General features: G+C 42.5%; 4 protein-coding genes across 10 annotated transcripts in view; 1 reads left to right on the top strand and 3 right to left on the bottom strand.

Moving 5' to 3' along the window:
- Nucleotides 1–24,066, bottom strand: part of nupr1b (nuclear protein 1b) — a 155,369-nt gene that overhangs the window by 44,398 nt on the left and 86,905 nt on the right. The gene's annotated exons all lie outside the window — the stretch shown is intronic.
- cdipt (CDP-diacylglycerol--inositol 3-phosphatidyltransferase (phosphatidylinositol synthase)) overlaps nucleotides 1–24,066 on the top strand; it is an 80,678-nt gene that overhangs the window by 23,954 nt on the left and 32,658 nt on the right. The window lies entirely within an intron of this gene.
- On the bottom strand, nucleotides 705–13,459 carry atxn2l (ataxin 2-like). 6 transcript variants are annotated; one of them, XM_061026703.1, is made up of 23 exons: nucleotides 13,212–13,459; nucleotides 9,252–9,297; nucleotides 8,688–8,744; nucleotides 8,504–8,575; nucleotides 7,870–8,077; nucleotides 7,442–7,560; nucleotides 7,080–7,171; nucleotides 6,729–6,935; nucleotides 6,241–6,551; nucleotides 5,841–5,924; nucleotides 5,576–5,719; nucleotides 5,183–5,260; nucleotides 4,930–4,991; nucleotides 4,132–4,463; nucleotides 3,844–3,913; nucleotides 3,553–3,714; nucleotides 3,395–3,458; nucleotides 2,933–3,099; nucleotides 2,487–2,619; nucleotides 2,108–2,217; nucleotides 1,617–1,799; nucleotides 1,380–1,509; nucleotides 705–1,004 (listed from the first exon to the last, which is right to left on the bottom strand). In XM_061026703.1, the coding sequence occupies exons 1-23, from the start codon at nucleotides 13,223–13,225 to the stop codon at nucleotides 946–948; spliced, it is 2,904 nt and encodes a 967-aa protein (XP_060882686.1). In that variant the 5' UTR covers nucleotides 13,226–13,459; the 3' UTR covers nucleotides 705–945. The 6 variants fall into 6 exon arrangements, with proteins under 6 accessions (XP_060882686.1, XP_060882685.1, XP_060882683.1 ...); XM_061026702.1 differs by having other exon boundaries at nucleotides 9,240–9,297; nucleotides 13,212–13,458; XM_061026700.1 differs by lacking the exon at nucleotides 13,212–13,459 and adding an exon at nucleotides 9,689–9,838.
- sh2b1 (SH2B adaptor protein 1) lies at nucleotides 13,320–24,066 on the bottom strand. 2 transcript variants are annotated; one of them, XM_061026707.1, is made up of 10 exons: nucleotides 23,882–24,065; nucleotides 19,073–21,175; nucleotides 18,815–18,916; nucleotides 18,434–18,525; nucleotides 18,246–18,325; nucleotides 17,932–18,087; nucleotides 17,046–17,257; nucleotides 16,230–16,404; nucleotides 14,730–14,820; nucleotides 13,920–14,083 (listed from the first exon to the last, which is right to left on the bottom strand). In XM_061026707.1, the coding sequence occupies exons 2-10, from the start codon at nucleotides 20,771–20,773 to the stop codon at nucleotides 14,062–14,064; spliced, it is 2,631 nt and encodes an 876-aa protein (XP_060882690.1). In that variant the 5' UTR covers nucleotides 20,774–21,175; nucleotides 23,882–24,065; the 3' UTR covers nucleotides 13,920–14,061. The 2 variants fall into 2 exon arrangements, with proteins under 2 accessions (XP_060882689.1, XP_060882690.1); XM_061026706.1 differs by lacking the exon at nucleotides 14,730–14,820 and having other exon boundaries at nucleotides 13,320–14,083; nucleotides 23,882–24,066.

Genomic DNA, 24,066 nt, shown 5'->3' with positions numbered 1-24,066 from the left:
GACGTCACAGATCTGTTACTGCAGCAGAAGCCATCCTGCATTTGCTGTCTCACCCTGACTTTGAGTCAACCTAACAACAGGCTATAGCTACAGCCGAGGTATGTTTTAAGCCTCTGGAAAAAATGTTACATGGCGCCCTGCGGTCAATCAGGTCAGCAACACGCCCTTTTGTGAATAAAGCTTACCCTTCATAAAATAAAAACTCTCAAAAAAACCCAGTGTGTGCCAGTGGAGACGTGAGCTAATCAGACCTCTCTCGTTCTTTGAGCCAGGCTGTAAACATGTTCATTGATAGCTTTTTTTGGCTTGGTGTGTGTGACTTCCGATACTTCTGCAGCCAGCCTCAAGGGGACACTCGACAAACTGCAGGATTTTTCACATCGGCTTCAATTTCCAACATCGGAGGTTTCTGCTTGGTCTGTGCTGAACACCTTGTTTCTCGTAATTTCTAACGAGATTGTTACATGAAGCGCGGTTGAAAAAAAAAGCATGCTAAACACCTGTTTAACAAGACGTGCTCATTTTTAAAGTCTCTTCTTGTTTGTTGGTTTGAATTAACAACATCCATGAGCAGCTCATTTTAAGTGATTGAATCCACAGATGTTTTTTTTTTTAATGGTTTTATTATTAATGAACTGGCTTTGTCTGTAAAAGGACAAAGAGGGGAAAGGAGGTAAAACTGTTTTCAGTCGTCAGTAATCGTCTTCGGTCCATCTTCATGTTCGTGAGTGAAAACAGTCAGTATTTACATTTAAAAATCAGACAAGTCCTGTGTGAGATGTTTCTGTGTAAAAGATAAAAGTGTTAAGAACGATGTGTTAGTTTTATGTCAGGGAGTGGGAATGTTGTAAGATGTTTGGGGGGTTTTAGTTTTTTTTTTTTTTCTCATGTCACAGAGTAACATTTGTCTTCCTCGCTCTTGGATCCAGCTGTGACGAGGAGGTTTCAGTTTGCAGAGGGATGGTAGGAGAGCTGCTGGGAGGGGTGAGCCTGAACCTGAACAGCTGGAAGACACAAAAACAAAGACATGTTTCTTACAATTCTAGATACAGTTCACAGAGAAACAGGCGGCACTAAGGTTGTCAAAATGTTCAACATTGAAAATGACCAAAGCTTTAAAACCAGTTGACCATTTTTCAGTCATATTTTTAATCAAAAGCTGCCATGAGAGAAAGAGATAACTGAAATCAAATAAATTAAAAAGGATCAATATCATATTTTTGAGGACAAGTAAAGACACTTACTGAATTGCACACACAAATGAGACACATACTGATACTGAAACCTTGCCAGTGTATGGCGTGCAGGAGTTTCCTTGTAATTTTAAGTGATCACAAATAAGAAATGAGCCAGTGTGTGCACCTGGAGTTGTGTTTTACCTTGTGGGGGTCCGATGTAGAAGTGTTGTGGTGCTCCCTGCTGGAGGTTGGAGTTGTTGCCTTGCTGAGGGGAAACGTAGTGCAGCATGACAGGGTGGTGAGGTCCTGACATACCTCCTTGGACATGAGCCTGCAGAGGACAAAGAAGACACCACATGAGAAAGTGCAAACTCAGATTCATTCTTAACAGGACGACAGTAACCAGATTTACTGGAAGATAAAGTTGATGGCATCTACCTGTGTGAGCTGACTGATTGAAGGGAAGCCGTGTTGCAGCTGCTGATGGGTGGGCAGGCTGTACCCCTGCATGGTGTAAGAGGCCTGAGGGGAGCTGTGGCCTGGCTGCAGGTTAGGAGGGGTGGGAGCTGACAAACCTCCAGAGTGAAACATTGACTGAGGCTGAGGACCGCCCTGATTCGACTGAGAGAAAAACAGAGTTTAAGAAAACCTTTGATGAAAATAGAAACCAAAGACTTTTCAAACAATGGAGGAGAAGGTTTTGAAATTATTTGTATTTGTAACCATTAACTTCACATTATTTTACTTTTTTTAATTTGTTGTTCCACCACTTTCAGTCAAGATGTCTTAACAGGGCACTTAGAGTAAAAACAGATATTCATAGGTATCCAAAACCGATTGCATCAAAAGATTATTATGTTCGCGAACATTGCTTATGACCAGTCTTCCTCCAAATTAAGTACTGCAATCATGGGTGTGGGCACCCTTACCTGAGAGTGACCTGGACTGGGTGCTGTGTGCTGGGGTGGTGGTTGATTCCCAGTAGGGGTGCTGGAGGGTCCAGGATGGATGGAGCCCGAGTGGTGAGAGAACGACTGAGCTGAGAGAGGGACACCAAATACAAGCAAGAACGTCAATCACACCCTCCTCCTTCTCATATTGTTTTCTTTCTTTCTTTTTATTGTCCCGAATTAAATCACAACTCTTGACTTATTATGAGTGCAGGTGTCTACAAACTGAAATATGTAAAAATAAAAAAATAAAAGAAGATTCCTTTTTTCAAAATAGGCTGCTGTGGGTTTGTTAGATACAAAATAAAAAAAATCTGCAAATGATAAATATATTTAATCAAGCTTAATGTCTCCTTACCATACATGGCCTGTTGTTGCCTCTGCTGGCCCTCTGCCTGGCCAGGATACTGGGGACCAGGGGGACCCATTGGCTGAGGAGTTACTCCAGACGTCAGCATCCTCGCACCCCCCTGCAGCATTGAGTAAACCGGCTGCAAGAGACAGAAGCCCTTTTCAGCACTATAACAAAGCTCCACCATTCATAGTTAATCTGCTGATTATTTCCTCAGTTGCCTGATTGATTGATTGATTATAAAACTTTGCAAAAAGTTAGAAATGCAGTTGAAGGGATCCGGAGGCTACGGTTTTTCCAACCATCAGTGTAGACATCTGAATTTATTACAAGTGCGTTCATATTCATGTTTTGTATTTCAGTGAATGATTGATAAGGTTGTAGTTGTTATTGCGTGTAGCAGCAGGAACTCTGATTCTTCACAGCTAAACATCGGTTTGCCTCGTCTGTACCTGTCCGTGGTAGTGCGGGGGCATGGCCTGGATCACCTGACCGTACTGCAGGTAAGACTGGGGGTAAGGTGAAGCCACCAGCGGGGGTCCTGCTGCTGAGGCTGCAGCAGAGATCATGGGGGAGGTCTGCGAGGCGTGATGCTCTGGCCGCTGTCCCACCACTGGGCCTGAAACAGCAGAAGAGACTTTCTGAGCTTCAGTCTTTAAAAATCATGTAATTTTAGCAAAATAAAGATGATGTAAAATCATTGCATCTGTCACCTATAGCATGCATTAAAAGAAAGCAGTGTGGAAATGGATGTGCAGACGTCTGCAAACTTACAAACTATCTACAAAACTATGAAAAGAACAGAGAAAGTGAACAGAATATGCAGAGGAAGTTATTTATTCTCTCTTAGTCTTCAGGAGGATTCATCCAATTGAAACATGTAAAAGTGTAAAAAAAAAACAAAACAGACCCACCTTTAGGTCTGGGGTATTTGCCCTGGTTGACAGCGGACATGGTGTACTGATAGATCTGAGGACTCTGAGGAGAGAACAGAGGGACGTTAGCGTTACAGCAGAGGAGAGGTTTTGTCCTGTGATGAATCTCTGCAGAGAGAGACGAAAGAGGATCAGACCTGGATGGAGTGTCCTTGGATGTGGAGGGGGGACATATAGGACAGGTAGTGTCCCGACGGGCTGCTGTAGATGGCTCCTCCTCCTGGCTGTGCTTGTGGTGGCAGAACCAAGGAGGGGCTTGGGGGCGTTGGTCGAGGAGGAGTGGGGGTCAACGCAGGCTTCTGTCAAATATAGAAAAAAAAATAAAGAGTTACTTTCAGTGTTTACAAAGTCCAAATGTAAGGCATTGATTCAAATTGAAAAGGCAACTGTCTTTGTTTCTGTTTATGTGATGGTTTTAACTAACTTACCGGGGGGGCGTTTCCTTTTATTGGAAGAAATTCTTTTGCATTTGGATTTAAAGTGGAGTTTTTCACATGCCTGGAAGAGAGAAGCAAAAAAAGTAGAAAAGGTCAAACCACAATAACAAAACACAGGGGGGCCGGGGGGGCATCAGGTATAAGTGGAACACATTGAAAACATGATTAAAAAACTGAAAAGTTAGAGAAATCAACCTTTATCTCCAGGTGCAGGGATAAAAGGTTAAACCAACTGACCAACACGACCTTCTTATTAAAAGATTAGGAGTAGTCACTTACACAGCAGCTGCAGACTCAGCCTCCGAATGATCACTGCTCTCCAGAGAAGCAGCCCCCTCAGTGTTAGGGGCCACAGCTAACTGTGTCATCCCAGAGTCCAGCCCCCCCGGCCCTGAGGACTGGTGGCCAACAGAAGCTGGGGGGGTGGTAGTCGGGGAGGGTGCAATAGTTGTCTGCTGCAGGTCTTGGGCAGAAGAGGTGAGGGGGCTGACAGGTTTAGGTGGTGAAGGTGAGGAGGGGGACGGGGAGGAAGAGTCAACGGGTGAGGCTGAGATGTGCTGAGGAGGGTCTGCAGAGGCCGGGCTTGTTGTAGGGGAGGAGCTGGGCTGCAGCTGAGAGACAAAACGGGGAGACAACAAAAATAAACTCACTTCACAGAAACCAACTCAACACGTAGGAGTAATCTAAATTAATACACACAAGTTTGATCAGGGAACTATGGCTTGTAAGTAAAATTAAAGCTCCTGTGAGGAGTTTTATTAGCTGGTTATGAAACATTAAATGCATATGGATGCCTCTTTATGAGCTACAAACACAAATGAGACTATCAGCATGAAGGTTGATTATTTAAATAATTATTATTTATGCTTGACACTCCTGCTGCAGGGTTGGTGTCCGACAAAGTGATAACAGCCTGCTGCAGTTAAAAAAAAACAAAAAAACGTATTTCCACACTACAGATTCTCAATGAGTAATACAACCCCTTATGACCCCTGTATGACCCCTGTATGATGTCTGTACTTCACTTCATATGCACCCCTATGTAACCCCGGTCCCTTAGCACAACATTTTTCTTACCCTAAACTCTTTGCCAAACTTGCGCAGCTCATCCAGCTGAGATCTCTGCTGGAAAGAGGGAGCTGAGAAAAGACAGAGAGAGAGAGAGAGAGAAAAGGGGTGGTTAGGGAATCAGGGATTTTAAGAGTGACAAAAGTTTTTGTAAGTATGAATTAAACACGCTAAAGCCAGTTTTTTCTTTCCCACATAAATACATTTCCCATTTAAATACATTTTAAAAATGGATGAATATAAACCAGATCAAATGTTTTACCTTTGCTGCCCTTGCCTTCCTGTGGACTGGACAGACTTTCAGTTCGCTCTTTAGCTGCTGTGCTGAGGATTTCATTTACTGTGGAGGACAGAGACATGAGAGTCAACTCGCCAATCAAGAAACTACCCACATGTTTAAAAAAAACGGCTTTGTGGAAATGTGTTTAAAAACAGCAAATAATTCAATAATTAACTTTCACAAGCAGCTTCACTGCACTTGTTTATATCAGTTTATCCTTTCATGTAGGTTAAGTTTTTGTCCAATGAGAGGTAAATGCTCTGTCTTATCTAATGTTTTGACATTGTGCACATCCTGTAAACTGTATGGTTGTCATGTTGCTCTTATTTCAGCTTTTACCGGTTTGTAACATGAATTTAAAAACAAATGTCTCACCATCAACAGTGAAAAGTGGCGTGGGGCCAGAGGGTTTAGTGGAGGTGGTTGTTGTGGTAACAGCGGCGGGGGAGGAGTCCAAGAAGGTTGGGCCAGCCATGTGGTGGTCCTGGGGAGGGACGTCTGGTTTTGGAGCACGGGAAACTCGAGGGACGAACAGAGAGTGAGGAGGTACTTTGTGAATCTTCAGTTTTCATTATGCATACAGAGAAAGAACATTCTTTTCTGTGCCTTCTTTTTTAGAAGGATAGTGTGTTGTATCTACCTGCATTGGAGGACTGGGAGGTCGGGGTCCGCAGGGTCCTGGCGCTCTGAAGTCTCTGAGCTTTGGGTGATGTTCTGGATGGAACTTGGGAGAGAGAGCGAGAGACGAGCGGTTAGAGCCAACACACTTTTAAAGAGCAAAGCCATATTACGCTTGTATGTGATAAATGATCAAGGCCTTGTCCGCAAACATAAACTACATTTATTTTCCTCAGTGTTTTGGCCTCAACAAAAACACAGCTGACTAAAAGACATTTTAAACCAGTTTTTTTGTTCATCCCGGTGGACATGTGACACAGAGTGTTGTGTGAACTAGTCATCACCTCCTCTTGTGGAAGCAGATTGTTGTTATGTGTTATTTATTTTATTTGAGTAAAACTCTTCATGGCGCATCGACGTACCTCCGTTCACAGATGAGCGCGTTGTGTCAGCCAGCGCTTGGGGATGGGAGAGGGAGTGCGGCAGTACGTGATTGGTGCAGGGGGGGCTGCTTGCTGCTGGCGGGCTGCTCTGGGACTGATGAGGAGAGTAGGCATTTCTGACGGACAGCGGGCTGCTCGTTTCAGAGGGCGGCTTAGGGGAAGACAAGCCAGGCGGTGGGTGTCTGGAGGAAGTGGGTAAAGTATTTCGACCGGAGGCTCCGGATCTCCCGCTGCTGCCAGACAGGCCGATCTCTCGAGCCCGCTGGGGGAGAGGAATGTATTTACCCTCCCTAGAAAACCAACACAAAGAAAATAAGTTGTGAGAGGAGCTCTGAGAATCAAAAGGGTTACAGAAAAATACAGAAAAAGGAAGGAGCATCAAATTTTTTTCTGAAAACATTTGACACTTTTACTTTAAAATGAAACCCAAACTAAACAAGACCAAAGCACATGTGAAGTATTCTTACCTGCCACTGGAGGTGAATCCAGGGCTGGCCCGGTCTTCCCTCTCTCGCAACACAGAGCTGTATTTGTCCTCCTCGCTCCGGCCTTCGTCGTTCTCCAAAGAAACCCGCCGGCGGTACTGCACGCTGCCCTCGATCTCATTCGCCAGCCGAGCTGCCCGCGCTTCCCGCTGCCTGTAGACCTCAGAGTTTCCCTTCTCTAAAGGCATGCTGGGAGATCACACAGGTGACACGAATAAGATAGCATAGCGTGAATATTTTTGGAATTGTTTGATTCAAATAATTTATATTGGGGTATTAAAAATTATCTTTCTACACGTAAACGTAAAACTTGTTGACTGCAGGCTGTCTCACGTGTACATGGAGAGGCTGGAGTCATACGTGGACTTGACACCATATGCCTCCTCGTTAAACTTGAACATCTCGTTGGCGTCCCAGCCGTTTGACTGGGGGGGGAAAATGCAACAAAAATAACAAAATAAGACAATAGACGCTGCTGCCCCCTCTTTGTTTCTGCTTCTGTTGTGATCATATTTATCCTGGACCCAGTTAAGGATGCAGCAGTAACTGCATCGTGGAAACACACTTCATTCTTGTATTAGCGGGTCAAAGACAGCTGGGAAGAAACTCGGCTATTAGACCTTCAACGGGCCATTTTCTGTGAGTCTTAGAAGTGATTTTAAGAATTTACTGCTGTTGTAAATGTGTTGCCTCACCGCGTCTGACTCCAGCTCAAAGTTTTCACCGTTTCCATTGCCATCCCACCTCTGCAGAACCTTCTCCTGGTGTTCCCCGTTCACCCGGGACGAGCTGATGGCCGTGTCAGTGAATGTGTCTGAATGCGCACACACACACACACACACACACACACACACACACACACACACACACACACACACACACACACACACACACACACACACACACACACACACACACACACACACACACACACACACACACACACACACACACACACACAAATTTGGTGAAGACATAAATAATACAGGCCAATTAGACACAGATGTTTAATTATGGATACTGAAAGTTGTGATTTTATGTTTTTAAACTTGTCTTTACCCACTTCCAGTTTATACTTCCCAGCACAAAGATTAAAAAGAAAATTCTCTGTGCGTCTGTGTACCTCTGACAGCAAAGCTCAAGTCGACATCCCGGCAGGTCATGGTCACCAGGTCGGCAGGGCTGAAGATCATGGTGTCAGTGATGTCCTCAATCTTAGGTTGAGATGCCTGGTTAACTTCTCCTCCTCCTCCTCCTCCTCCTTCCTCACCTCCTCCTCCTCCTCCATCTCCCTCACTCCGTTTATGAACAGCATCTACAGCCAGCTCACACTGATAATGGATGAAAAAGTACTCACAAATCAATCATCAGATATTGACCATCATCACACCGCAATCAATTTCTTCAGATGTCACAATCAGGGTGGGAAGCTCTCATGCTGTCATAATGTGTATTTTACGATGTGATGCTGTGTTTTAGGTTTTTAATAACGTAAACACAGGAATCTGACAAATTGGTATCAATTCAATGCATCCCCATTGATAAGCAATTTAAAAACAACAACAGATAAACATGAGCCAGAAGGACGTTGGGCAACATAAACAACAAATTTGATCAATTTATTCACTGTATTTTTTGGTGCTAGTATTTAGATTAAATACTTTTTCTATGATTCACTAACCTGGAATAATCAGAATAATATACCCTAACGGTAAAGGTTCAGTGACAGTCTGGTGCACTATAATAACTCTTTGTACCTGTGAGCTCAATGTCTTGAAGATTCCCTCATACACTGTGCCACTTTTCACTCTCACATCACAGGTGGAGCCCTGAAACCAGCAATGAGGAGAACTTGAGGCTGTTTTCTTGTCATTCAAACGAAACATCATTCAAGTCTCAATATTTTATTTTTTTTACAAGTTATAACAGCACAGTACTTACCACAACTGCGGTGAGAAAATGAAGCATTCTGGCGTTGTTGTATACGCCTTCAAATAGCTGCAGGCACAGATCATATGTGTGAACAAACCACATCCCCATGCTCAGGGTCAAAACCTCTAAGAAGAGAAATCACTGTTTTCTGTCCTTAAACCCAACAGAATATGAATACAATTTAAAACAGTATAACACTTCTTTTGTATCTTAAAGTGTATATTTCAGTTATGCTGATGATCTGGGACTTCTACCACCTCTGATCATTACTGTTTGGGAGTGATGACAGTTACATGGCCTGTCTTAAAGGCCACCCCTTTGTTTACATTTGGATGTTTTCCTTAATGACACTCGCATCTCGTTTCTTGTTACACAACCGAATTTTTATAGGCAGCTGTGATCCTTTTAATGCTTTCACACACACACACACACACACACACACAAATCACTGACATTACAGAAAGATCCAGGTATGCATAGAAACACTTAGCTGTGATTAATAATGCATAAAGCTGCTCATCACAACATCCGTGATAAAGACAAGGCGCTGTAACAACTTACTAAGCTGCTTACAGGACATGACGGACTCTGTGATGGTGGTTTCATTGTGCTCCTGGTCCTGCAGAGGTTAAAAAAAATAAAAAATAACGTCAGCTAACAGCTAAAGGTATCAAGTGCTCCCTCAGTGAGAACAATAAACACAACAGGCATCACGGCAACCTTCCTAAAAGCGAAGGGACTAAAAGGTTGACATCGCGTAATTTAAAAACTCGTAAAAAAATGTGCTGTATTCTAAAATATCTCACTTGAAGATTAAGTAAAAAAATCGGTATATTGTTGTATAACGAATACATAAAATCAGCTAGCTCAGTGCGCTAACGTAGCTAGCTTAGCGCAGACGTCGATTTTTTTTTTTTTTTTTTGCAACAGACACGAACGAACCGCGAGAACTGATGTTGGCACGGCGTCAGAAACTGACAGGTGAAGATGTCTTAGTATGTAACTAATACTTTTTAGTCATGTGCATCCCTGTTATTCCCCGTCTCTCGTCGCTCCAGTCAAAAGTCACACGGTTTGACAGGCCAAACACGATACACCGCTGAAAAACAACAAAACACAGCGATGGGTGCGTTTGATTTGGCAAAGCCCGGCAACCGCTGTGCATGTGACACGGGTTTGCTACAGTGGGTGGGGCGGTTCTATGCGGCACAAAATATTTAACTAAGACGACAAATACTGTTTATTCGAAATGGAAGTAATTAATGATGCATTTACGTGCAATTATTTTTTTTTTATCGCTTAACACACTGTGTTGAATAATACCGGGCTGCAAGGATGATATATAACGAACGCATCAATCGTAAGCCCCGCCTAACGGTTTGATGTGCTCGTTGATTGGATAAATCCCGTGTCGATCATTTTTGACCTATCACGTCACTGGTTGAAGTCCCGTCAGTCATTTTCCTCAGGAGCTGATTCTGAAAGGCGATGTGGATGAAGGTCATGTGAGGAAACCTTCGAAATAAAATTTAACAGTAACACATAATGTTCACCTTTATCCCCCACAATAACAATACAATGATAATTTAATAGTCTTATGTCAACATTTAAAAATAAAAAACACAAGTATATTTTAAAAGATACGCATTTGTAACACAAAGCTCTCAATGAGACCTTAGATGACCTACTGGCTTTTTCTTTTTTAATGCTCGTCATGTTTTCTTCATGCAGTCTGTTATTCATTTATTAACCTGTTTACCTGATATCAAAACAAAGGCAGTCTGAGAATACTAAACTTGAGCAAAAACCATTTGAATTTGTTGTGTTCTGAAGCAGACGTGCATTATTCACACTCATTTGTTTGTAATGTCATGAAAACTTAATGTGTCATCAGCTTCGGTGTAAGCAGTGTATCCAGGCTCCAGCGTTACTGTGAAGTGACTTTCATTTAACATAACGTGTCATAAAAGGCAGTATGAGCTAAAATAATGTCTAATAGGAACGTTGATACACAAACCCTGTCAAGATCTAGTAGTAAGCACATTGAGGCCTTTATCATTTGAGCTGATACAGTCTACAGCCTGAATACTAAGTGTATGAGTGCACAGTCCTCCCTTTGCCACACTCACTTGGAGTACTCAAAGCCTTGACTCCCTATTTGCTTCCATATTTAACTTTTTTTTTAAACTGTATTAATTATGCCTGCCCTTATACATGGTCATCCTCAGCAGAATTTTTTATTTTTACATTTTTTCTTAAAAATGTATTTTCATCCTTAGATTACAAAAAAACAGAGCCTAAAATTAAATGAAAATAAAGCTTAGGAAATGTAATACTTCAAAACTAAAGGTAAGATTAAATACAAGAACATTTCCAGAACACTATTATTTTAAGACATTATTTTTGGCCATTATTGCTACAGTGTTTAGTTATCAATGTACTGTACTGACAAACAATACAAAGTGTTATTATTTTTTACTTTGTTTCTTCCTTCTTTCTAATTTATTTTAATTAAGATAGATTTTTGTTTTAAGTTTTAGGCTTAGATTTCCTACAAATGTTTCTGATCTCCTATAACCAAGCCTTTTAGTGTTCTATACACAGGGACTGCAGGTAAAAATGTCATATCTATAACTACAGAAACATCTCGGGGCATTGTTCTTGCATAAATTAATTTGTTAATCAAAAGCATACCTGAACCAGATTTATAATACCATTAAGGAAACACGCCCTAAAAAAGAAGAAGAAAGAAATGACACGACAAGAAAAACCATGTTTCACTATATTTATATTATATCATTAAATTCAATGTAGTACCTGAAACTAACCACACGGGTGGACAGAAAACACTGCCCGCCCTCAACACACGGTCCCAGCAAAGAGAGAAAAGAGACAGAGAAAGGCACAAAGAGTTTTGAAACTGAGAAAAGGATATAGAACATGATGATTACGGGTTTGGGGGATTTGGTGGGGAGGGGTGCATATAGACAAATACATGAGCAAAGAAAAGACCTGTTGAAATGACTTGGGACGTTACATTGTGTATAAAGAAAGCAACCTCTAAACTCAGAGATGAATGGAGACAGAGCGACACGAATGCAGACACAGAAAGGCACAAGTAGAAAAAGTAGGTATTTTCATTGACATTTTCTGCTAACTGTATATTTTTTTGATGAACGGAGGATGAGCTTGAGGAGGAGAAGACAGCATGAAAGAGTGAGGACACTGTATAGTACAGCCTTGAAAACAAGGCATTTTAGTAAAATCTTGTTTTTTTCCTTCTTTTTATCCCAAAAATAAAAAAAGGCACAAACACATTTGAATTACAAGATGGAGTTGGAACATGTGTTACATGGAGTAAGCATACAAAATAAAAACAAATAAAATTACTTATATTATCATGACCGTCATTATTATTATTATTATTATTTCCATCAATATTATTGTTATTGGTATCATCAATAATTTTTCTTAGAAAGAAGACACATCTCTGCCAGTTCAGCTTTCTTATCTTAGTGTTTGTCAGAAAGAAAGAGAGAGAGAGAAAAGGATAGAGAGACATAGACCTAGTGATGCTGCTGAGTGTGTCTGAGGTAAATGTTTCCTGCCTGCTCTAGTTCATATGCCACTGAGACCCAAGGCGTTACATCCTCTTTTTTTTTTTTTTTGGAGGTACAGTCAAACCAAACTCCATTCAAAAATCTGTCAGTTTGATTCCTCTGATGCTGAACTTTGCCTCATTTATTGGCAAAGTTCAGCATGCATCCACTAGATTTTACATTCAGAGTTTCAGGTAGGTGTTGTAGCCCGGCCCCTCATTAGGAAGTGCTCCAGTAGACTGCTTTAGTTAGCAGCTAGGAGACAGGCTATCATAGCAGCAGCATTATTGTTGTGTTCAAATGTGGCTAAAAAAAGAAAGTCATCCAATAAAAAGTAAATACGTTTAAGAGATTTTCCAAAGCCACCAAACTCGGCTGACAAAAAAAAAAAGAAATAGTTTACTTTGCAGAGAATTGGGGAACTGCTGGTCTACTGCTGCCTTGGTCCGTCAAATTTGTTGCGTTATTGCATGATGCACAAATACTATATTGGATCGGAACCAACCATTACAAGCACCAAATTCAACACAACAAAAAACAAACCCAACCGATTAAGGCAGCTGTAGATCAGCAACTCCTGTGTCATGCAAGGTCAAATTATGGATCTAGTCATTGATTCTGGTGGCTTTGATGAGAGTGATTTCAAGGCTGATTGTGTTTTTAAAAAAAGATCTTACCATTACTGGAAAGGTTAATCACTATAATTATTTTTTCTGTAAATTCTGTCAGACACATTATGTGGCTGCTTGTTGAAGGAATCTACTAGCAAATTAAAAAAACATTTGAACCTTTTAGTCATTTAGACCAGAAAATATGTAGGCCAAGGTTAAAAAAAAAAACCCTAGATCCACTGTCATACGTGGGTTGAGTTTTAAATGGAGCAAGCTTTGACGTCATCTCCGTAACAGTAAGAGTGTAAAGTATTGGGTCTTACCTGCCACAGTACATGTGTGTGTAGAGTGTGTTTGGCCTCTGGCTGGCCTGTGCTGTCTCGGCAGGACCGCTGTGAGGTATTGGGACTGCTGGCTTCACAGGGCTTGAGCTGCTATGAGGCGTACCGGCAAAACAAAGCTTATTGGACTAAAAAAAACAACAAAAGAAATGTACCGCTAAGTAGTGGTGTTAAGCTGCTCGCACCCGTCTCTTCATCTGCTTACTCTTCTCTCCCTCTCTCCCGTATAGTGTTAGTACGTTTTTAACCTCCTCCTCTTCCTTCTCTTCTCCTCCACCTTGCTAACAACATAAAAATACTGGTTATGAATGGCTATGATGTACGCCGCCTCATCCAAACTCACGTTCGCTCACACACACTCACATACACACACACACACTCAAACACTCTGGCACTAACACACACACATACACACTCCTCCTCCTCCTCCTCTTCTTCATCCTCCTGTCCTTCCCTTCATCAGAAGAAGGAGTACTGGTTGTCGATGGCTCGGGGCGCCCTTGCTCCGTCCCTCTCCTCTCCCTCCACAGCTTCTAGTTGGCGGAGAGGAGTGTCCCTGTCCCTTTCCTCCCAGTCCTCCACTCCTCCTCCACTACCACCTCCGCTGCCTCCACTTCCACCTGCTGCTCCTCCTCCTCCTCCTGTTGTTGTCACCACAGGTGCCCCCCCTCCTCCTCCTCCTCCTCCTCCTCCTCCTCCTCCTCCTCCCCCTCCCCCTCCTCCTCCTCCAGCAGCAGCACCGCCAACCGCCACCTCTGTCTCATTTCCTCTCTCTTGGGGAGGAGTCGGGGGAGGCGGCCGGCCCGGCGGCAGGGGGGGAGGCTGAGGAGGGCTACGGGGTCTGCTGGTCAAGTCTGCATGAAGAAGACATAGACGAGAGGAAGAGAAAAGAAAGAAAAAAGATAGGGAAGAAACGAGAGAAAAGTGTAAATAAAGGAAGGCAGAGGAAGAGGAGGAGGAGAATATAAGGCAAAAAGCATAAGGAGTGAAGTGACAGCATAGTCGGAGGAGAGGAGGGTGAGAGGCGGGAGATAAAAAGAGAAAACGACAGTGAGTTGCAAGTTAGGTGAGAGGAGTCAGTGGTCATGGAGTCCATGGGAGTCATGGAGGCAGTCCAGCTCCAGGAACACACACAAACACCCACAGCCACACACACCAAGCACCCACATTTTCCAACACTGTTTGCCTACTAAATGTCTCAACTTTAATCGGTAGTACACATATGAACAAACAATCATGGATTCATGGGCTGTCATGAGTTTGAATTCATGGTTTCATCTCTAAATAGCTCCATCCACACAGAGTGATGGATCTTTACTACTCTAAGATTGGTGACGCCTCATTCACTTAACCTGAGAGTCTCTTCCAGAAGAAAATGTATCTCAACATGTCAGATATGAATAAGCACATAAAAAATTAACAAACACTCAGACGCTCTCTCCCAAACACTTCTCTCTCTCTCTCGCTCTGTCTCTCTCAGCCGAGTCCGGTCTCACTTACACACAGTCAGAGATGGGGGTTGATGGAGAGTCAGGATGGCGCGTGGTGATGACATCACAGACTGTAGGCCGACTGCCTGCTCTGTCCCGGCCTGCAAGGGGTGAGCCAACGGATACAACAGACAACAACAGATATGTCAGAGAAGCGACTGGGTAGATGGTTAAAGCCAGGGGTGGAAAGAGTATACGAATATTGTACTCAAGTAAAAAGTTACTTTGATTTTTACTTAAGTAGAATATGAACGACAAGAGGAGATGAATCTCCAACCATCGTATATTTAAAGGAGCGTTTTCATAGTCAGGTGCATTTTCATTTTCTTTTGGGTTCATCCTCAACATTATCAGGACTCCATGTTTTGGTATGACTCGCCAATCTTATGATTTGAGTCTCAGCAGGTGACTTCTTCTTCTACATAAACTATCTGTGCTCCTCATCGTCATGTGGTACATGTCAAACCAATTAGCCGCCCAGTTTCAAGTAGTCGAGGGAAAGTTTGGATCTCCCTTTTTTGCCTTCTAAGTTTTTTTTTATTCTTTTAGTCAGTATTGGGTCCTATTTAAAATGTAACAAAGTACAATTCTTTACCCAAAATATACTTAAGTTAAAGTAAAGACATTGACTAGTACAAGAACACAAAAGAGCTCCTCAGTTACAGTATGAATATAGTTTGTTACTTTCCACCCCTGGTGAGAGCTGCAGGTGAGTGGATTCTTCACTGAGATACTAGTGGAAAGGTCATTTAAACGTTAGGGATGTACAGTGTGATACTCTGTGCATGTAGTGAAGAGACGCGATGAGAGATGAGGTAGAAGAGTTAAGGACACTAAATGAAAGAATGACGTGGCTGTGCTTGGCATATCATGCAGAATGTTTGTAAAAACAGCTGGCCAGCATGCAGTGTCGTACACATATGCCCATGACATATAACAATATTTTAGAATTTCATTGGATTGTGTACCTATTATTATCACATACTTTTAGAAAATGAAGCGAGAGCTTTTGTCATTTTTTCCATTTACGTTCAACTTTTTGGTATAATGCAATTTGAACATAAAAAAAGAGGATATGCCAACACACTTACACAACACAAATATCTAAATCACAAAGTTTGGACCAAAAGTTTTCTTTAGCTGAAAGTCTTTTTAAAACTATCAGCTGAAGTGTCTTCTGGTCAAAGTCAATAAATAAGTGTGTGAATATATCTTCCTTTTCTAGCTGCTGTTTGAATTGCCCTGCACCTACATGATATGGATACAATTTAGTCTAAATAAGATAATGTGTAAAACATTTTAAAACAATGAAAATTTTCCTTTTTTTACAACAAACAGTTTGGGATTTGAGTAAAGCTATGCGCTATCTGAATTCAGTTTTGGGCCTTACAGAACTAAACATCCTTGAAAACATTTTTGAAACAGGCTTATTTAAGGATCCTTTATGATTATTGTTTCCATTTTTTATCGATTCTGCGTATTTTCATCTTTAATTTCGGGGTCATCATACCTGGCTGGCGAACAGCGGTGGCACCCACAAAGCTGATGAGTGTGACGTCTGAGGCGCCGCCGGACTCCAGAGGGATCGGGTGCACCCTGAAGTGCTCCAACATATCGAAGATGGACTGGAACCAGAGGTGCTGCACCCTGCACTGACCGTCCTCGTTCAGGGACAAACGGAGGTGCTGCAAGAATGAAAGCAAAGTCCAGGGGGGGTCACGGTTAAAAGTCACTAGACAGAATACAGAATAAGAATGGCCAGATCTGGTTGTAAAGGCTGCAACGTAATCGGGGGGCGAATGACAGACATGATGGGAAGAATCCCTACAAATGTAGAGCTTTTTGTGAAACCGCTGTTTCATCACCTGTTTCAAAGACAAAAACACAACTTAATCTTCCAGATCACAACAGTTGATCATCTATCCCTGTCTCAAATATTTTGTTTGTGTTATTGTTTTTAGCTGATATTTAGGTTAAACCACAATATTTGCGTAACTCACAGAACCACAAACTGCCTTACTAATGGAGGCTCAGAAGGTGAAAGACTTCAGTTTTCTTTCAGGCAAAAGGACGGCCTTTGTCAATTACTGGGTCCCTGTTTTGTTTGTTCTAGTGCACAAGAGCACTTGTGATAAGGAAACAGACCTGCCAGTTATTTACAGTAATGCATTGTTCTACAGTTTGCAGTGATGGTGCTCATTAAATGTAATACAAGGATCAGTTGTAGTTACTGAAAACTAGAACAAAAGCATTGAATGCTCTGTCCTCCATATGAAATTAATCAGCCTCTCTCAAATCTGTGCAGAGCTGAGCTTTCAAAACTCACCTTAGCCTTGCCCTGGAAGTTAAAGGTGAGGACATATTCTCCACGCCGTGTCTCACTCTGTCGAACCAGGAAAACGCCGTGGCTCGCCGGGCCTCCAGCCAAGACCAGCTGAGCAGCTTTGAGACGAGAAAGGGTGCCGTGGAACCACTGACACTCACTGAGCGGGTGCTCCACCACCTCTGAAGCCGTCGTGTCCGAGAACAGGAAGGAACCTAGAGGGATGAATGGTATGAAACGTATTTGCTTAGCGTTTTGACACTTTTACATGGAGCACTTTCAAAGCAAGCGAGCCAAATGAAAGAAGACCAATGTTTGGGCTGAATTAAGGATGCAGCGATTATAGACAAACTGAAAAGAGTAAACTACTCTGTCTAAACTCCACAAATGTCTTACAAAATACACATACAAAGTCTCCAGCTGACACACGACTGAAGTGTTCTTCCAATTGAAGTAATACTTCAGGGGATTGCATTTCGAAGGCCAGTGTTTCTTGGTGAACAAAGTGCACTAAATGATGCAATTTGTGTTCAACTGTGAATTGTGCTTAGAGTTTAGCAGTTTGAAAAAATCGTATTCATACGTAGAAATGACCGATAAAATTATGTAAATAGATTTTTTATATACTGCAGGAGCAATATGTAACTCTGACACCCAGTGTTTAAAATGGGTACTGCAGTCCAATTTCAAAACATTGAAAAGGGCTGTCTCCCCGCGCCCCCCTCCTCCCTAGAGCCGATGTGCACTCGGGTTGAAAAGAATGTACCGCCCCCTTCTTGAGCGTGACAACAGAAAGAACCCGGTGTAGCTGAGCCTTCACTATTCGTACTGTTAACCGCAACATGCTTCGGTTAATTTTCTTCAAAATATGTCTTTGGATGATGCTCACCTGTGGCATCTGGTGTCTCAGCAAAAGGTGTGCCCAGACTCGCCCCACCTCCCCCAAGAATCCTGCTGTCTGGTTCATCGAGAGGGGCTCGAGGTGGCAGCTCCGGTGGGAGAGGATCCATCAGAGGGGAGGAGCCCCCGATACCTCCATAACACACTGAGACCGCAAAACAGGACCAAAGAGAAATGGAACGTAATTATGCATGCCAGGCTAAATTTGAAACCAGTGGTATTCCAACACTTGCGTCTGTTTTTAAACCTAGCAGCCCCACTATACCGTAGCAACCTTTAAGTCATTCAGTATGAAAGACGTACCTTGTGACAATCGGTCAACAATCTCTGGTGTCCCACTGATGTCCAGCGGCCCACACACACCTTCAGCGTCTTCCTGTTCACTGTGAGAAAGAGACAGTTGCTCCTCAAGCAGCCACACTTACAGCTTCATCACGTTGATCCAAATGTTCTATCCTTCCAAAACACATTTGAATGCATTCATTTATTACCTGAGACAAATTCCATTCCTTATGTCACTCAGCCAAGCTCTCATCTGTACAGCATCACGAGTTTCAATGACATACTGTGCCAGTCCTTCCAGCTGAAAAATGTATAAGAGCAGATACAAGTGGAAATAAAAAGGTACAAACTTTGCAGATGTGGCTCTTCATTCATTCTTATCATTGAAATCACTGCATACAAATCTTTTTCCTTTTAACGATAGTTCCTAGTATATTTCAGGTCAGTTGGTCAGACTCTCACAGATACGTGGTGCCTTTGAAGTCCAAATAGTAGAGTTTGAAAAGCTGCCAGAGTGGATTTCCCTTGAGAGACTTTTTTTTTTAGTTAAGAAGAGGCAGACAGGGGGACTCCAGTGAAGGAGTGATTACCTGCAGCAGAAAGGTGTTCTCCTTGTCAGGGACCTCAAGTGCTGTGGTGCTCCTCACATCCACGATTGAGCAGCAGGGGACAGTCAGCCGTGGCTTTGACGACTGCAGGGACAAACCATGTACTATAGATTACTGGTGCTTCTTCACTATGACTAACCACTTAGCTAACAGTAAAACAGTAAAGTGTCCTCTTTAACAGACCTGTCAAATTTTAGGATTGTCGACACGTTTTAATATTTCACAGAAGGGAACCCTTACTTTAGGTGGAATGAAGAATTCCAAGTAGTACTCCTCCCCTCGCTCACCACCTTCTCTGTCCCGCTCTCTCAGGACCAGGCGACATTTATGCCAGCGACCTCCTCTCCAGGGCACATTCCCTCCACTGGCCAGAGGCTGCACCGGTACTGCCTGAGCTGATGCAGATGAAGCTGACGCAGCATTGTTGTTGTCCGTACCGTGGTGCAGCAGACCAAACGAGAAGCCAGAGAAGCCGTGGCTTGCGCTCAACTCGTCGCTGGATGAACTCACACTCACCCCGCCCTCACGAACTAGCCGGCCCACCTTCCTTGGAGGTCCAATGGCAGCAGCGGCAGCACTGCTTGGAGGCAGCGTGGAGGCGGTGGTTTGGTTAAGGACAGGAGGTGGGGATCGTGACAGTCTGAGTTTCTCAAGACGATGGCTCCACTTCTCCTTTTCGCCTCCTTCGCCATTGCTCCGCCTCCGGTCCCGAGCAGCTTCCGTCAGAGACAGAGAGGTGGCGCTGCTTGAAGACGAGGGGGGCAGCGAGGAGGAGGAGGAGTGGGGAAGGGCAAGGGGCATGGACAGAGACACAGGCATAGAGGAGGTGGGTGTTGGAGGCTGTGTACCAGAGTTCCTCTTTGAGGCAGAAACCAAGGTAGCATCCTGCACACCCATAGTGTAGCTGTAGCTGGAGGGCAGCTGGCTCTGGGCAGAGTCACTGGAGGAGCTTCGCCAGTGCAGAATACCACGGACACTCCCCCGCACACTACGACCCACACTCCGCAAGGAAAAGCGCTTCTTAAGTTTGTTTTTGGAGTTGGGTGTACTGTTACCTTTGGAGCCAGGCGGGGGAGTAACCGAGGAAGATGGAATCTGAGGAGTGTGGGAGGGGTCTGCACCATCCACCTCTGTGGTCTCGGCGTCCTGCTCCTCTGGCTCAACATCCTCCCCCACAGACGCTACCCCTAACCAGCTGTCCTCCTCTTCCTCAACCGGTGCTTCTCCATTCCCAGGGGCAACCATGGCCCCACGCTCTTCACGCCTTCCGTTGTTTCCTCCTAATGAGGAGCAACATGACGATGATGACGATGGAGGAAGGACTTGGCCGTGAGCGTAAGAATCCTGAAACCTGTCCCCGATGCGGTTCTCCAACACCAGTCGTGTCGGTGCAGCCTTGGACGAGGCCCGTGTCATGTTGGCTGGGGGACATGGGAGGACACCTCCCCCAGATGCTGACAAGGGGGAGACCGCCTCCTCTTCCAGGGAAGTAGCATCTGACTGGGGAGCCCAGCTCACCATATCGTCCCTCCCAGAGGTACAGCTCGGTGGAAGGGCCCCCTCAAGTTCACTCTGAAAGTGACGAACGAAACGGTCAGTGAAGCGCCGGCAGAAGGCGGCTGCCGAGTCTGGGGAGTAGTGAGGGTTTTCCAGGAGAAAGGCCCGAAAGTGGCGTGCAAAGTCACCAGCTGCGACGCGGGCATGGAGCTCACAGAATTCGGTCCAGCTCAGGCAAGGAGAGGGAGATGGTGTTGGGGTTTCTGACAGGGAGGATTGGTGAGCCTGGGGTGGAGGGCTCACGAGAGGTGGCAAAGGGGGCGGCCGTGGGGACAGGGGCAGCAGAGAGGGAGAAGGAGGAGATGGAGATGGGGAGGGGGAAGGAGGTAAAGGAGAGGAGTTTGCCGCCCCTGGGCTTGGCGGGGTTAAAAGAGAGCCGTTCATGCTTCTGAAAGGCGGGGGACACGGCTTGACTCGATGGTCTATCAAATCACTTCAAACATACAACAGAAAGCTGAAGTGATTGCACAGCTGACTGGGGGCAAACACGGCACATTGGTCTAATAGTTGACAAATGATTGTGAATTTAAGTGTTGTGCTCAGCCCCATCTAAAATGATGAGCATATATGTACCAGACCCATGCAAGATGGGGTTAAAAGAGGTCAAATATCTCTAAGGCTAAGCCTTTTGCTACATTATTTTGTTAGATTATATGTTTTTAACAAAAAAATATTGGATTCAAACAGACAGTAAATCCAAGGATAGGGGAGGTTAGATGTGTGAGATTCACAAGGTCTGCCCCTTCTTCGCCATCTGTCATACATGCAGAGAAGTTAAGCCACATCCTGTAAAAACACAAAAACAAACTAAGTTAAACTGTAGTTCAATAATACAGCAAAGACCCCCAACACGTTTTTAGACTACTAGTTCAACTAGGAGGGACATGATTCAAAGTAATATGATGGGTTAGTAAAACTAATAACAGTTTCCAAAATTGGAAACTCATTTCAAAAGGAAAATAGCTCCATAAGCAAAGGCTCTGCCCACCAAAAAACCCTCAATTAAACCTAGGAGCAATTAAAAGACATGCAACATGGATGGGGAATAAAAGGATGGGATGTAGAAGTAGATTTTGCAGAGTGTGTGTGATGGTCATTAAATATTTAAATTGTAATTCCGACCAAGGATGTTGGTAACCAACTTCTTAAGCCTTAAGCTGCCTTAATATATGGATCTTGTATAAGCATGAACAAAGATTTAAACATCGCAATAGATAGTAAAACAAGACACATTTTGGCTATTTGATATTAAATAGCAAAATTTGATTACATTCTTGTTAGTGGCTAAAAGTTAGAACTGAAATTATTACACTGTGATTATAACATTATTACTTCTGCAGAATTTTCGTACTTCAAAAGAAGGAATTTAACTTGTGGTTGAATAATTTTGTATTTCATGCATTATTATATGAGCTTCAGTAAAGGATTTGAATGGGAGGATTAAATACTTCCACTGTATACATCATAAAAGACATTTCATAAGAGGAATCCCTCGATATCATAAAATGAAGCTGAAAACCTGTCTCAGCTGTAAAATCGACTTCCTATTGCCATTGCTATGACAAAACCTACTGGACGGCTTCCTGAGATCAGTCAAAATTCTTATGAAACATAATGAATAAGTGATGGTCTATATGAAACATAATGAATGAGTGATGGTCTATATGAAACATAATGAGTAAGTGATGGTCTATATGAAACATAATGAATAAGTGATGGTCTACATGAAACATAATGAGTAAGTGATGGTCTATATGAAACATAATGAATAAGTGACAGTCTATATGAAACATAATGAATGAGTGATGGTCTACATGAAACATAATGAGTAAGTGATGGTCTATATGAAACATAATGAATAAGTGACAGTCTATATGAAACATAATGAATGAGTGATGGTCTACATGAAACATAATGAGTAAGTGATGGTCTATATGAAACATAATGAATGAGTGATGGTCTATATGAAACATAATGAATAAGTGATGGTCTATATGAAACATAATGAGTAAGTGATGGTCTATATGAAACATAATGAATAAGTGACAGTCTATATGAAACATAATGAATGAGTGATGGTCTACATGAAACATAATGAGTAAGTGATGGTCTATATGAAACATAATGAATAAGTGATGGTCTATATGAAACATAATGAATGAGTGATGGTCTATATGAAACATAATGAATAAGTGATGGTCTACATGAAACATAATGAGTAAGTGATGGTCTATATGAAACATAATGAATAAGTGATGGTCTATATGAAACATAATGAATGAGTGATGGTCTATATGAAACATAATGAATAAGTGATGGTCTATATGAAACATAATGAATGAGTGATGGTCTATATGAAACATAATGAATGAGTGATGGTCTATATGAAACATAATGAATAAGTGATGGTCTATATGAAACATAATGAATGAGTGATGGTCTATATGAAACATAATGAATGAGTGATGATCTATATGAAACATAATGAATGAGTGATGGTCTATATGAAACATAATGAATAAGTGATGGTCTACATGAAACATAATGAATAAGTGATGGTCTATATGAAACAATGAATGAGTGATGGTCTATATGAAACATAATGGATAAGTGATGGTCTATATGAAACATAATGAATAAGTGATGGTCTATATGAAACATAATGAGTAAGTGATGGTCTATATGAAACATAATGAGTAAGTGATGGTCTATATGAAACATAATGAGTAAGTGATGGTCTATATGAAACATAATGAATAAGTGATGGTCTATATGAAGCATAATGAATAAGTGATGGTCTATATGAAGCATAATGAATAAGTGATGGTCTATATGAAACATAATGAATAAGTGATGGTCTATATGAAACATAATGAGTAAGTGATGGTCTATATGAAACATAATGAGTAAGTGATGGTCTATATGAAACATAATGAATAAGTGATGGTCTATATGAAGCATAATGAATAAGTGATGGTCTATATGAAGCATAATGAATAAGTGATGGTCTATATGAAACATGTGAGAAGCTGCATACCTTGAAGTAAACTAACACCTGGTCAAAAACACATGTAACCAGGCAAATACATGCTTGCTTCACGTATTGTGTCTAAGAGCAACGTAGAGTTAGATGACTGTTTTTATAAACTCTGTCTGAAACACTACCTTGTGTAAAGTCTTGCTCATTCAGCTTTCTTTAAAAGACGTGTAACGTTGGCTAGCTAACAATAGCTACCTCACGTCAACTTGCTTACGGACCTGATATTAATACGTGTTTTTAATTTGGCATTGTTGGAGAGATATTCGTTTGTTTCGGATCACGGCAGTGACTTGTCGCTGAGATCACCACATATTGAATCACCCCCATCAGCAGCTATAACGAAAGATTCTTTTTTGCGAGCTAAGCTAACCTTTAGCCCGTCAGCTAGCTATTAATAAACCTGCTAGCTAGCTATCAATATGCTTCACCACAATGTGCTGTAAGTTCTCTACCTGTACATCACAGTCCAGTTATTTCATTCGTGTGTATCGTTGAAACTCGCACACTTTTTCATCGTTATTTGAAGCTTCATAACGGGAAAAAAATGATTCTCGTAAAGGTTGTTGTTGTTGCTAAATATGAATATTGCTATGCCTTGCCTGGACCCGTTCTTCTCGCTCTGCCCTCGTTCTCGCGA

The sequence above is a fragment of the Labrus mixtus genome, chromosome 20, assembly GCF_963584025.1.
Source record: "Labrus mixtus chromosome 20, fLabMix1.1, whole genome shotgun sequence".
In the NCBI taxonomy this organism is placed as follows: domain Eukaryota; kingdom Metazoa; phylum Chordata; class Actinopteri; order Labriformes; family Labridae; genus Labrus; species Labrus mixtus.
Note: the sequence above shows the minus strand (reverse complement) of the source record. Positions and strands in the feature narration are given on the sequence as shown.